This window comes from Xenopus tropicalis, chromosome 9 (assembly GCF_000004195.4).
Source record: "Xenopus tropicalis strain Nigerian chromosome 9, UCB_Xtro_10.0, whole genome shotgun sequence".
Lineage (NCBI taxonomy): Eukaryota > Metazoa > Chordata > Amphibia > Anura > Pipidae > Xenopus > Xenopus tropicalis.
The window spans coordinates 49409884-49423398 of record NC_030685.2 but is presented as its reverse complement, the minus strand read 5'-3'; the positions used below and the strand labels follow the sequence as shown (position 1 = coordinate 49423398).

Genomic DNA, 13515 nt, shown 5'->3' with positions numbered 1-13515 from the left:
TTCAGCCTGCCCCTGACCACTGCCTGTTATTTCGGACCCTCCTTGTTTGCTGCCAGTCCAGACCCTTTGCCTGCTATACGGACTTGTATTGTCTTCTGCCTGCCTCTGACCACTGGCCTGTTGTAAGGACATTCATATTTCTTATCACTTATTTCTCATTGCTTAGCTTAATAAATCATGTTTCAGCATCACAACTTGTTTCCTGCCTATCAACAAGCGCAGTACCCCCCTTTATCCATATTACACGGCATATAAGCTCCTACCTGCCAGCCACCCACCTGTGGCTGCACCCGACCCACATATTGCTCTGAACCACTGTATTTCTGGGGGCACCCTACAGGTGTTTAGATGCATATTACTTTGCACATCTGGCCCACAGCTTATACAGAAAGCTGCTTTGTAACATCTGGTCTTAAAGCAAATTTTAAATTTGGTGTTCCTTAAAGACTTTGCACAACAGAATGAATGAATTAGCATCTAACTGACACTAGATCAGTAACAATATTATAATAAAAGAATAATACAAAGAATAATAAAACATGACACCATATAAAAATATGATACAGTATTTATTGTAATGGAAATTGTGCCACTTACAGACTATTTACATTATAAAAGAGATTTAAAACAACAATTTATTGTAAACAAACTATAACTCAAATTCCTGATGTGTCATTTGTTGCCTGGGATATCCTGTACCTATTTTTCTCCTTATTCCAATAAAACAAACACATAAATAAAATAATTGTTTACTTAGATATTGCTTTATTCATGAAAACTACAAGATACACAAAAATTTATAAAAGCTGTGTAATTTGCCTAAAGGAACCAACCCTTGAACTTTGTGATCACCAGTCAGTAAATCTTCTATATTCCCCTGGTCTTACATAATATTGATGCCCCCTGTAATTGGGCAACTCGTAAAAAATCCAGTAACCATCAAAAACATTGCAAGACTGAATATCTTGATGGTGAAACTGATCATACACTGAAGGACAGTCCTCCACAGCTTCCATCATTTTGCCGCCAAAGTTATTTCTTTCATACAACCTTAGTCTGTAAGATCCAGAATACTGTAAAGACAGGAGAAATTCACTTATTTGTGTCAATTTGGTGTACAAGTAGAAACTACAAATAGTGCAGCACACAAAGAAAACCCTAAAATTATTTCCTTCCTCTGGAAAATGTAAAATACTGAAATTCCTTGCTTAACATATACAGCATAGATTAGCACAAGTAGGTGAAATTAGTTTACTGAATGGCATTGCAACTAATGCAACTTTGCACCATTATTTGCCCTTGAACTCTGTGCCTTGCAATCATTGATGGGCTCTTCTGTTGCTTTTTGTCATCCCTTTGCACTGTCTATACTAAGGGGCTGATTCATCAAAGTACGAGTTTGAATCCCAAAATGGGTAAAATTCGAATTAGATAGGATAATTTCTGATGATCAGAAATGTCCCGAAAATGCTTACAGAAAAACGTATTAGTCACGAAAATATTGTATTTTCGATCGAAAGTCACAAGAGTTTTGATCCATAAAAATCGTAAATGGCAGGAAAACCTTTCTGACTTTGATCCTTCTGTGCATGATTTTGGAAGCCTCCCATAGGACTCAATGGCACTCTGCAGCTTCAACCTGGCCCAAGGAAAGTCACGATTCCAAAGCTTGAATGAATCCGAAACTTTTATTTTCGGCGCAACAAATACGATTTTGACGCACAAATTGTTGCGCTTTTTGTTGCAAAGTACGAAAAAGTTGTGCAAATTCACAAAAAAGTTGCAAAAAATACGCACAGTACAAAAACTTAGAAAAAATACGATTTTTTTTGTATTCGGAAGCGATCGTACTTTGATAAATGGGCCCCTTTGACTCATTTACAAATACAGTTCAATGTGCAAAATTGTGAACTTATTCAAAGCAGGTTCCCCTCTAAGTTGTGTTGACAGTAAAATATAATTCATGAACTAAAATGGACCATCCATTTTGGAAATCAGACGCCCTTCAGGTGCATGGAGCCACTAATGGCATTACTATTGTTGCCCAAGGATATATTTATGTAAATATATATATTTATTCTCATATACACATGTACATAAATATTCCTGGTTCTAAGGTTTCTTTAATAAAAGAAATAGTTCAATCAAAATTTGCATTTATTAACAAAAGAAACTGACACATATCTACAGTAATAATAAACAAGTAAAATAAAAAACAACACTAAATCTAAATAAAATATATACAGATATTTACAAAGATAATTGCAAATGTGGAAATGCTACATATAATTCCACTGCTTCCCTTATACTCATCCTATCATTGAGTCTGTGCATCTGTGTCCTCCCCGAAACTTAACCCATTCTATTAACCTAGGACTGATCATATTCTTTCAGATTCACATGGGTCAGTAACTTTTAGGTTTATGTAAGTGAGTTGGGCACAGATTCCAAAAGCACTCTCTTGAATATGGGACAATTGAAACGAAGCTTAAGGACAAAAGAACTGGATTTACAACTACCTTTTGTCATCAGGGAGGGGATTTAGCAGTTATCTGATCGGCAGGATGTGTTCAGGACTTGCATTTGTTGTATTCTAATGGTATCTAGAATTTACATAGCATCTTCAAAACACAAATAACAATGTATATATACATATTGTATATAATAAAGATGACACAAACTCTAAGGGCTCTGGCACATGGGGAGATTAGTCGCCCGCAATAAAACTCCCTGTTCGCGGGCGACTCATCTCCCCGAGTTGCCATCACCTGCCATCCCACCGGCGAAAATGTAATTCGCCGGTGGGATGGCACACGCGGTGGCGCGATTTTGGCAAATCGCCGAAGTTGCTTCACGAGGCTTTTTCGGCGATTTGCTGAAATCGCGCCGCCGCATGTGGCGGGATGGCAGGTGATGGCAACTCGGGATAATCTCCCCGTGTGCCAGAGCCCTAAGAAGAAACACTATCTATCACTATCTAACACTTAAGAGGTTTGTGGACACATCCTTCCAAGTAAATTGTGTAATTACCACCAGTGTGAGGATGACAGTAATTCCAGGTTTCCCTTGGGTCAAGGCCTGTTAATAATTATTCAGAGCAGGCTGACCATTTTAGCCCTTTGCACTTGCATTAAAAAATAAGAGAGCTCCAGGGACCTGGTGTTTACTGGACGCTGCTCCTCTGGGTTGAGCCATAGGAGGCAGTGCAGTCTGGGTAAAGCCCCCAATTAAAGGGCTATTTAAGCCTGCCCCTGCCCATACAACAGCCTGTGCTGGATCAGTGGCTCATTCTGCCTTGTCCAAGTCTCATGTTTCTGTGCCTGATTTGTAAGTCTGTTCCTTTCCATGTTCTTGACCCTCTGGTTCTGGCTTCCTGGGGGGCCCTTGGCCTGTTAGCTGATTCTGGTTTCTCTGCTGCCCACCCCTGACTCTCTGTTTGTTTCTTGGACTGTGTTTGATCACTGCCAGCCCATACCTTTGCCTCTTCCTGTATTTTCAGTATTTCTTTATTAAATCTTTTTTTAGTTACTCAGCACATTGGCTCCTGCCTGATAACTGAGTGTGCAATGCTGACAGTGTACGTCTGGGATATTCCCTTTGTTAGTCCTTTTCTTACTGGAAAAACTGTGAATTCTGAATGAACCATGTGGAGGTGCCCTGTATTAGCTCAGCTGCAAAACATGAGCAAATGTACTTTACATAGAAAAACAACTAGTAGTGATGGGCGAAAAGTTTCGCCAGGCATGGATTCGCGGCGAATTTCTGCGTTTCGCCATTGGCGGATTGTTTCGCGAAATGGATGAAAAATTTCGCCGCGGAAAAATTCGCCGCACGTCCAAAAATTGTCGCCGGCGTCAAAAAAGAATAGTCGCGGGCGACGAAACAATAGCGCGCGACGAAACAAGAGCCGCGCGACGAAACAAGAGCTGCGCGCGACGAAACAATAGCCGTGCGACAAAATAATAGCTGCGGGCGACGAAACAAGAGCCGCGGGCGACGAAACAAGAGCCGTAGGCGACGAAACAAGAGCCGCGGGCGACGAAACAAGAGCCGCGGGCGACGAAACAAGAGCCGCGCGACGAAACAAGAGCCGCGGGCGACGAAACAAGAGCCGCGCGACGAAACAAGAGCCGCGCGACAAAATAATAGCCGCGGGCGACAATTTTTTTTGTCGCACGACATTTTCGCCGTTTCGCGAATTTTTCGCCGTTTCGCGGATCTTTTCAACGATTCGCGAATTTTTCGGCGAAGTGAAACGGAACAGATTCGCTCATCACTAACAACTAGACATTAGATGCTTCTTTGTGCAAAATCTCTTACATCCAGCAGCTCTCAACTTAAAGAAATACATTTTTTTGCACAAAGAAGCATCTAATGGAGAATGCCTGTGTTGTTGTACTTCTGGGATAGTCTCATAGAAGTATCACATTTTTCTCCTATCCTTCCTATTGTGTTATACGTGGGGATCCCAGACATCAGTAATGACCAGCAAAGATGATTTTCTACAGCTTCATCAATTTGGGATTCAGGGCTTTAGTTGTATGTCTGTCTCCACTTAACAAGGAAATTAAAATATGAGCTTTTCCCTTGGCGATGAGGGAAGTCAATTTTCCTCTGTTGTTATGAATCTATGTATTGTAGATTTAGTTAGGACCTGTACTTTCACACATGGAAGAACAGACCAGCCCAGCAGAAGCACAATAAAGTACATTAAGGACCCCACAGATGCTGAATTAGGTCATCAGTATTCTGTATTTGCCAATTAAATATAATGCAATCCCACCCAAGGTTAATCAGTCAAATCAACAATTGCATATCCAGTCAAAGAGTTTAATCAGAAATGGTTTGACTACAAGGAATACTAAAATTCTAAAGTAAATGGGCAAATGCCTGAGGCAAATTCTTCAGCACTTTAAATGAACATTAGGCAGGCGAAGGGGCTAAAAGGGAATAGAGGATTGTGGCATGCCTTTAAGGTGTGCTGTAGCTCCTAATATGTCTTTGTGAGTGGGGCACAGTGTTATTATTGTCAGCAGCAATATTGGTCTGTTATAGTTAGGACTAAATTCTGGCAGATTGAAAGGAGTTGGCTGGATGTGAAGAAATCATCCCTTACCTAAATGACTGAGGCTTTGGAATAAGGCTTCTCATTTCATTTGCATTTTAATTTAAAGCGTTAAATTGAAGTTTCAGTGTAACCAAAGGACTGTATAGCACTATAGTAGCATATACTTACTTGAGGAATAGCTAAGCAAGATCTGATGGAGGTATTATACCCCATCCACCTTCGGAAATTTGGATAATCTCCTTGTTTTATAAAGTACTGGTATCCCTCGTAGTTAGGAAGCTCATATATCATACAGCATCCACTCAGAACACGAAGAGAATTGCACCTACTAAGGTAATAACTTAGATTGGCGCAATCATTTCTGCACTCATAATAAGGACCTTGGAAGTTTCGCTCTTCATAGAATATAATCTGCATCTGGCCACAAAACACAGGAATTTAGAAGAGAAATAATAACATAGATATTAATGCTATAATGATTCATTTTCATTAAAAAACTTAATCTGAAATTGTAACTCTCCAACAGCAACTTGACTTAGTAATAGATTGATGATCTCTATATGTCTAAATATTTATTGAATTCTGCTTTCACATCCGGGTCCCCCTTAAATTGCCACGCATTGTGGTCTACAGCCCGGGTCGGACTGTGGTGAGTGTGGCTAACCCCACCCCAGGGCCCCCCCCCACACCCCAAGGGCCCCTGCTGCCTGCACACACCCCCATCTCTTCCCCTGAGTGCGCATATCTCATACTTAGATAGGCACAATTGGGGAAGGGAGGTCAGTGGGGATTGGGTCTGGGGTTTTTTCCTGATGTCCTGACGGCCCAGTCTGACCCCGTCCACAACCATATGTCAAAAAGTGGGCAAGGTACGCCCCATTGCCAAGAAATTAGCGATGGGCGAAATGTTTTTCCAGGCATGAATTCGCGGCGAATTTCCGCGTTTCGCCATTGGCTAATTGTTTCGCGAAATGGATGAAAAAATTTGCCGTGGAAAAATTCGGCGTGCGCCCAAAAATTTTGCAAAATAATAGCCGTGCGACAAAATAATAGCTGCTGGCGACAAAATAATAGCCGCGGGGTGACAAAAGAATAGCCGCGGGCAACAAAAGAATAGCCACGGGCGACAAAATAATTTTTTGACGCGCAACATTTTCAACGTTTCAGGAATTTTTCGCTGTTTTGCGAATCTTTTGAAAGATTCGAGAATTTTTTGGCGAAGCGAAATGGGACAGATTCGCTCATCACTACCAAGTATACTTCAGTTGGCAGATCAGCAATGTGCATGTGCAATCCATACAATAGGGGGCCTGTTTAGGGGGCATAATTCTAAAAAAATTATGAAAAAAGCTGTGTAAAATAAATGTCTATGAATTTTCACTTGATAAATATTTAGATAACTTTTTCTAACTAAATTAAATCTGGATTGATTCTATTGAATTGAATCTATTTTGGGACACCTTATGACAATTTCACAGCAGGCCCTGCTCTCTTGGGTCTGACTAATGCCACTTGTTTTTTTTCACTGCATGGATGTATGTATCACTTTCTTCCCCTGCCACAGCCAGGCTTTAGATATTTTGGTTCTGTGATCTGCCCCAGATTCCCATCCATCCAGAGAGTAGAAAGGTAAACTTGTCAGTCATACTCATACTCAGCATCTTCATAGCATGGTAAAAAGCCAGAACATTCGCCCAACCTCTGACATGGTACGCGACTCTGTGTCACATGAAGCATCACCACTAGGTCAGCAGCAGGGAGAGGTAATGCACATTACAGCTAAAACTTTCCATGGTACACAAAACACAGAAAGAAATCGCCAGCGCTCGGTCTAACCCACGCTGTAGTGTTGACCAGCTGCTAGAAACACTATTGTGCCAGCGCTCACATTCTGGAGTTGATCAGCTGTTAGAAACGATAAAAAGCCATTATTTATACACAAAAAGAAAGAAATAGTGCCAGCGCTTAGTTTGCCTTTAAAGGTAATTTTTACAAAAAATGAAGCGTTAGTACCACACTTTGGCCAAAATATAAGCTCACGTGCCACGTCAAGGCCCCTCATTGTACGGAAGTCCTACATTGCCTATTAACATTAAGTCTGTGATGCAATTAAAATAAGTCCCCCAGCAAACAATGTGACTGAGTAGTAAGACCCTGTTGCACCTACCTTTAGCTCAAAGGCTCTAGTGAGAAAGCAGGGAGTGTCCCACGGAGAGATTAGTTGTTGCAATTTTTAAAAAGAGCGTTCCAGCGACAAGTCGCTCATTTTTTTCTAACAAGCGATTCCTTGAGATTGCAACAATGGAGCGATTCTATTTGCCACAAATCCAGGTGTCATATTCCCTGCCCACAATTAGAAATTACATTCATTGCAATGGGGAAATCGCAGCGACTTCCCGCTCAGTGGGTTTTACAGTAGTTTTGAATGCCAATGCTTTCTTTGTAAAATTGCTCGAAAAAGGGTCTCGTAGCGATCTAAAGTAGTATTGTGGGTACTGGCGATTTATATATTTCTCTATGTAGAGACAGAACAAGCAGATGCTTGAACTCACTTAGAAATCGCAAAGCTGATCTTCTTATTTATGGTCAGCTTTGTTCTATATATCTAATACTATGTTTATGAAAAGGGACTTCTGTGAAATGTGTGTTCTTTTAGCCTAATTTGTGTAAACAAATTACAATGATACCTGTGTCTATTACAGGGAAAGGAGGAGGCATAAAAAAACAAAACAAAACAAAAAATTAATTATAAAACTAGCAGTTCTTTGAAATAGATGAAAATAGTTGAAAAAAATTAAGAAGAAAGTTATTTAAAAAAAAAAACAAAACAAAAAATATATATATTCTATGGAGTTTTAATGTTTTCATAATACAAATTATACCACTGTAATGACTACTGTAAACCTCACCTTTTTTTTTCATTAAGTGTCTAAAAATAAATTAATTTTATGTGATTTAAAAACTAGTTAGCATAAAACACATCACCATGTTCTCTTACCTTTTTCCTTTCAAAGATGTTCTGGGGAAGCATACAACAGGCAGCATTCAGTCTAACTGTGAATAGGAAGTGACAGCCCTTTATATACATAACCATGACAAAAGAGAACGGTTTTACCCCTGAAAAGGCACCACTTTTGTTGCGCTTGTAGGAGACATTACTGTTGTACAGTTGTTGCTAAACAACACATAGGAGCAGATTTAATAAACAAGCTTTTCTCATTTCTTTATTGTAAAAAATTTGACTGAACTAATTTCCATAATTGTCTGACATTCACAAAAAAAATATGAACTGAAAAAGTCCATGCGGGAATAAATTACAGAAACCGTGACCCTTTCGAATTGTTGCCCCAAGAATTCTAATTTTTCAAATTGTTGCACAAAAAACAGCGTAAAAATCAGAAACCTCTAAAGTTTCAATGCTAAATAAAGATCTTTCAGAGGTGGAGGGGCATCTGCTGTTGACTTCTACATGATCTCGGCAAGTTTTAGCTGACAAATTGTGGGATTCGGATTTTTAGCAGTTTGGACACATAATAAATCTCTAAATAAATTCAACTTTTTTTTCTGGGACTTTTATTGCTGAAAATCATAAAAAAAATCCAATGGTTGGTAAATGACCCCTTTATCCTTTAGTTCTATGTTTTAATATTAACTTGGTATAAATAAATAGAATAGTTTATATATTGCATTTGGTAAAAGAGAGACAATAACTGACAATTATTACTTCAACACTGTGTATGTCATATGACCTTTGTCAGGTGTTATCCAGATGCATTCACTATCCTGACCTCAGAGGAACCCTGAACCTGTTGTTATAGGCTGTCACTAGAATGTCAGAGAACTTTATTATGAAAGTGTTATTTTCACCTATGTTAACATTTTGAGGAAAGAACCTGTGATGTGACATTACACCACAGGTGAACAATTCAATTCAGTGTGCACATGATTACCAAAGTACACGGCATGTAGAGACCCCAAACTGAAAATTGTGCATTTTAATGGCTGCTACAAAAAGAACACATTGCCTGCATGAAACAGCAGCAAACTGTAAAACTTTTACTGCACAGATTGTACATTTTTTGATTAATTGCAGGTAAGAGTTAAAAAAATTTAAATGTATATATACAGTATATATATATGTATGTATATCTTTATTTATAAAGCGCTACTTATGTACGCAGCGCTGTACGGTAGAATACATTAATACAAACGGGATTATTAAGATAGATAGATAGATTATTAATAGATAAATTCAAAGTATAACAATAAATACAGATAAATACAAGATAAATACAGTTACAATAAGTTAAGAGTCAAAGACACAAGAGGATGGAGGTCCCTGCCCCGTAGAGCTTACAATCTATATGGGAGGGTAACTTACAGACACAAATAGGCAAATATAAGTGCTGTAGGTCACAGTGGGTGATGTTACAATATACTGTAATATTGATTCCCATATCAGGTGCTGGGTGAGTGCTCCAAAAATTAGTCTTTAAGTTTAGTTTTAAAAAGTCTGAGGGAGGATTCTCTCCGGAGGAAATCAGGGAGGGCATTCCAAATGTAAGGGGCAGCAAGGCAGAAGGGTTTAAGGCGGGAAACAGCAGTAGTAGTGGGGGGCGCAACCAAACGATTGTTCTGCCAGGAACGAAGGAGTCGGCCAGGAACGTACGGAGACACAAGGGAAGAGATGTAGTGAAGAGCAGAGGAATGGAGGGCTTTGAAGTTTAAGAGAAGAAGTTTGTAAGATATTCTTTGTTTAATAGGAAGCCAGGATAAGGACTTTAGCAGGGGAAGGGCCTGAACTCTCCTGGATAAGAGGAGGAGAATTCTGGCAGCAGTATTTAATATAGACTGTAGGGGGGAAAGATGGGAGTTAGGGAGGCCCGTTAGTAGCAGGTTACATTAGTCAAGTCGGGATAGGATGAGAGCATGCATGAGCAGCCTAGCTGTTGCAGTAGAAAGAAAGGGACGGATATTGGCAATATTGCGTAATAAAAAGGGACAGGTTTTGACAGTGGTGTTAATGTGGTCAGAGAAGGAGAGACTGGAGTCAAAGATTACCCCCAAACAATGCACCGAATCGACAGGGTTGATGAGGGTGCCATCAATAGAGATAGAAAAGGGGGGGGTAGGACCAGGCTTAGACGGAAAGATAATTGGTTCAGTTTGAGGTGGTTTGGTTCATCCAGTTAGAGATAGCCAGGAGGCAGTTAGAGATTTGACTCTGAGTTTCAACTGTTAACAAAGGGGTCGAAAAATACATTTGAATACCATCAGCATACAGATGATATTTAAAGCCGAATGAGCGGATAAGATCTCCCAAAGACAGTGTGTAAAGGGAGAACAACAACGGCCCAAGTACAGAGCCTTGGGGTACCCCCACATTAAGAGGAACTGGAGATGAGGTTTTGTTAGCATAGGTAGAGAGGTATACAGTATTTTTATTTTTTTTTGCATTTTCTTCCTTTACTGACTACTCTAAAACCAGAATGTATAAATGGGCCTTTCCATGTTGATGAGATGGTTTTGGGGAGCTCTAGGCTGATTTTTTATTGAGGTAGACTTTCTATATAAATAAGCCTTTATGTGGAATAAAATTTCTTACTTAAGAAGTCACTATATTCAAATAGTGAAAAATATGCCACCTTCAAATTGTTCTATAAACATGTGCTATGGGCAATTTAAATTTACAATTTGATTGTTTTTTATGATAAGGTAAGTAAGAAGTTGGACAGTGGGGTTGGAGTTGATGTGATTTGTTTGGATTTTGCCGAAGCATTTGATACAGTGCCGCATAAATAACTGCTTTCTAAACTATGATATGTTGGTGTTAGTGAAGTCGTTTGCACATGGATAGAAAACTGGCTACTGGATCAGGTACAGAGGGTGGTTGTAAATTGTACATTCTCTACTAGGAGTAGAGGTATTAGTTGAGTGCCACAGGGTTCTGTATTGGGCCCATCTTTATTCAGCATATCACACTTTCTTTAGCATTCATTAAACAGAGTTTGTTAGTTAGTGTTCACTGTGAAGGGAGCATTCCTCCTTACTCAGTATCTTTATGATTTATGATTATCTTGGTGAGTGGGTACAGTTTACTACTATTTTGACATGGCATAAAATCAGTTTCCAGTGTTCTTAAATCCTATAACCTAAATATCTATTAACACCAATGCATTAATCGTGAGAAAAAAACACAGAGAGACATACAAGCTGGCTCCTGTGCATTTGACAACAAAAAATGCAGAAAAAATTCCAATTGACTCAAACACAGTTGGCAAAATTTTGCTATTTCATTTATTTTTTCATGATTGATTTTTTTGCCAAAGGGAAACAGGATTGCTCATCACTACGTACTGTATCAATGTAACAGTTGCATTATTAGAGCGCAGAACAGGAAACTTGAATAGGAAGACTTGCCAATGCAATGAAATATGTCACCCTTTCCTTTATCATACATCTGCAATTAGCTATAAACTCCCTGTGGGTGGTAATAGTCTTGCAAACACAAATTAATCCACACAGGTATTTGATGAAATATACCAAATACTTATATATGCAAGTTAGCCAGTATTTCATTTGTATTGGATTACCAGAATGTGGGTTATTAATGGTTGTTCCGGTCTAATTGTGGTGCAGTCAGGACACTAATAGCAATAGTACTTTTTGGGGTAATTGTATAAGTAATATATGTCTGTATATTTCATACCAATTGTAATAACTAGGATAAGTTCATAGTGTTCTGCTGTAGTGGCATTAAAGGGGTGGTTCACTTTTAAGTTTTTGGTATGTTATAGAATGTCCTATTGCTAGCAACTTTGCAATTGGTTTTCATTATTTATCTTCTATAGTTTTCAAATTGTTTTGCTTGCTTTTCTACATCATCCCTGCTTTCAAATGGGGGTCACTGATCCACTGAGCCAAAATACTATTGCTCTGTGAGGTTGCGATTTTATTATAATTGTGACTTTTGTTAACCTTATCTGTCTCTCTGTCTATTCAGTCCACTCATATTTTAGTCTCTCATTCATACCACTGCCTGGTTGCTAAGGTAAACAAGATCCTAGCAACCAAATAGCTGCTGAAAATCCAAACTGCAAGAACTTCTGAACAAAAGCTAAATAACTAAAAAAATAAAAAAATGAAAAGCAATTGCATTTTTTCTCAGATTATCATTGTCTATTTCATACTAGGTAATTTAAAGGTGAACAACCCCTTTAAGATAATACATGTAAACCTATTACATACTTCTTTTGGTGGTGCACCTTGGTACTCCAAGATCAGCTCAGCCATTCTTTGGGCCAGATTTTATTCAATGATTTAAACTATTGAGTTTTCATGAGATAAACCATGATTTAAGTTTTTCTCATGGAATTGGCCCTTTATAATGTATATTTGTACAAAATAACTGTGATTCAGTATGTGAATGAATGGAGAGTAAAAAATCCAGGAGAGCAAAATATCACTAAATCTGGTTGTGTCCTAGATTTGTATCGCATCAGCTCCTTACAATATGAAAGCTTCTGACAAATGGCAATGCTCAATATATCCAAAATGGTATATGTATAGTAGGAAACTATTTACTGACGTTTCGGCCACAATCGCAGCCTTTCTCAAAGTTGAGAAAGGCTGCGATTGTGGCTGAAACGTCAGTTCTCTTGTTCTACACGTAATAAACTACAAACTTTGTTATAAGTCCTGAGCGATGCGATTCATGTTTTGTTCATTATCTACTCTGAAGAGTACTGCACCCAGGCGCCTGAGATTTACCTGTATCATGAGTACTGTTTATTATGAACTTTTATGCTTATATATATATATATAATGTCCAGACATCGGCACTCACCATTCTAAAGACATTAGCCAGGTGCTAACCAACAAAATACAGTATGTCCACAGAAAGCACTCACGGAAATCAAACTTCAAAAAAGTAGTCCTTTATTTTGTGCCCATCAGCATGTTTTGATCCCCCTGACGACAATCCTGTGCTTTCTGTGGACATATTATATATATATATCAGAAAAAGAAAGATAACTGCACACACAGGGACATATGTTTATTGAAAAAAATCAAAAGTTTTGAACACAGATGGTACTGTTCCTCAGGTACAAACCAGGGTTTGTCCTGATGCACTTGGATGCATTGTGTAACCTTTAAGTGTATAAGGCATAGGTACATTATTATTATCCTTTATTTAATGTACCCACCTACTCCCCCATAAGACCCCTTCAGCACACATTGAATGTGCACTAAAATGCTCTACACTTCTAAGGTATGTAAAAGTGCTTAGAAATTGCTTATACATTTTATAGTATCTATGTGTGTGTGTTTACTCCTACATATAAGCTGTTTGCAACCAGATAAAAATAGAATAATTGAAACTAGATAGAGGCAGATTTATCAAAATGTAAGTTTAGAGCTTAATACATAAAAACTCACCCATGTTC

The 13515-nt window shown here is 38.7% G+C and overlaps 1 protein-coding gene across 3 annotated transcripts; it reads right to left on the bottom strand.

The window, feature by feature from the left end:
- Positions 1 to 554: 554 nt before the first annotated feature.
- cryga.3 (crystallin gamma a gene 3) lies at positions 555 to 8105 on the bottom strand. 3 transcript variants are annotated; one of them, XM_031892458.1, is made up of 4 exons: positions 8067 to 8104; positions 7236 to 7411; positions 5237 to 5485; positions 555 to 1073 (listed from the first exon to the last, which is right to left on the bottom strand). In XM_031892458.1, exons 3-4 carry the CDS (start codon positions 5483 to 5485, stop codon positions 849 to 851), a joined length of 474 nt encoding a protein of 157 aa, XP_031748318.1. In that variant the 5' UTR covers positions 7236 to 7411; positions 8067 to 8104; the 3' UTR covers positions 555 to 848.
- Positions 8106 to 13515: the final 5410 nt, after the last annotated feature.

What these genes read in the sequence shown, in the direction of transcription:
- cryga.3 (XM_031892457.1), bottom strand. Translation starts at nt 8,099, where the DNA reads ATGCTTCCCCAGAACATCTTTGAAAGGAAAAAG. An exon ending in ACATCTTTGAAAGGAAAAAG is followed by an intron (nt 5,486 to 8,066) that starts GTAAGAGAACAT and finishes TTTTGTGGCCAG; the next exon opens with ATGCAGATTATATTCTATGA. An exon ending in CTTGCTTAGCTATTCCTCAA is followed by an intron (nt 1,074 to 5,236) that starts GTAAGTATATGC and finishes CTGTCTTTACAG; the next exon opens with TATTCTGGATCTTACAGACT.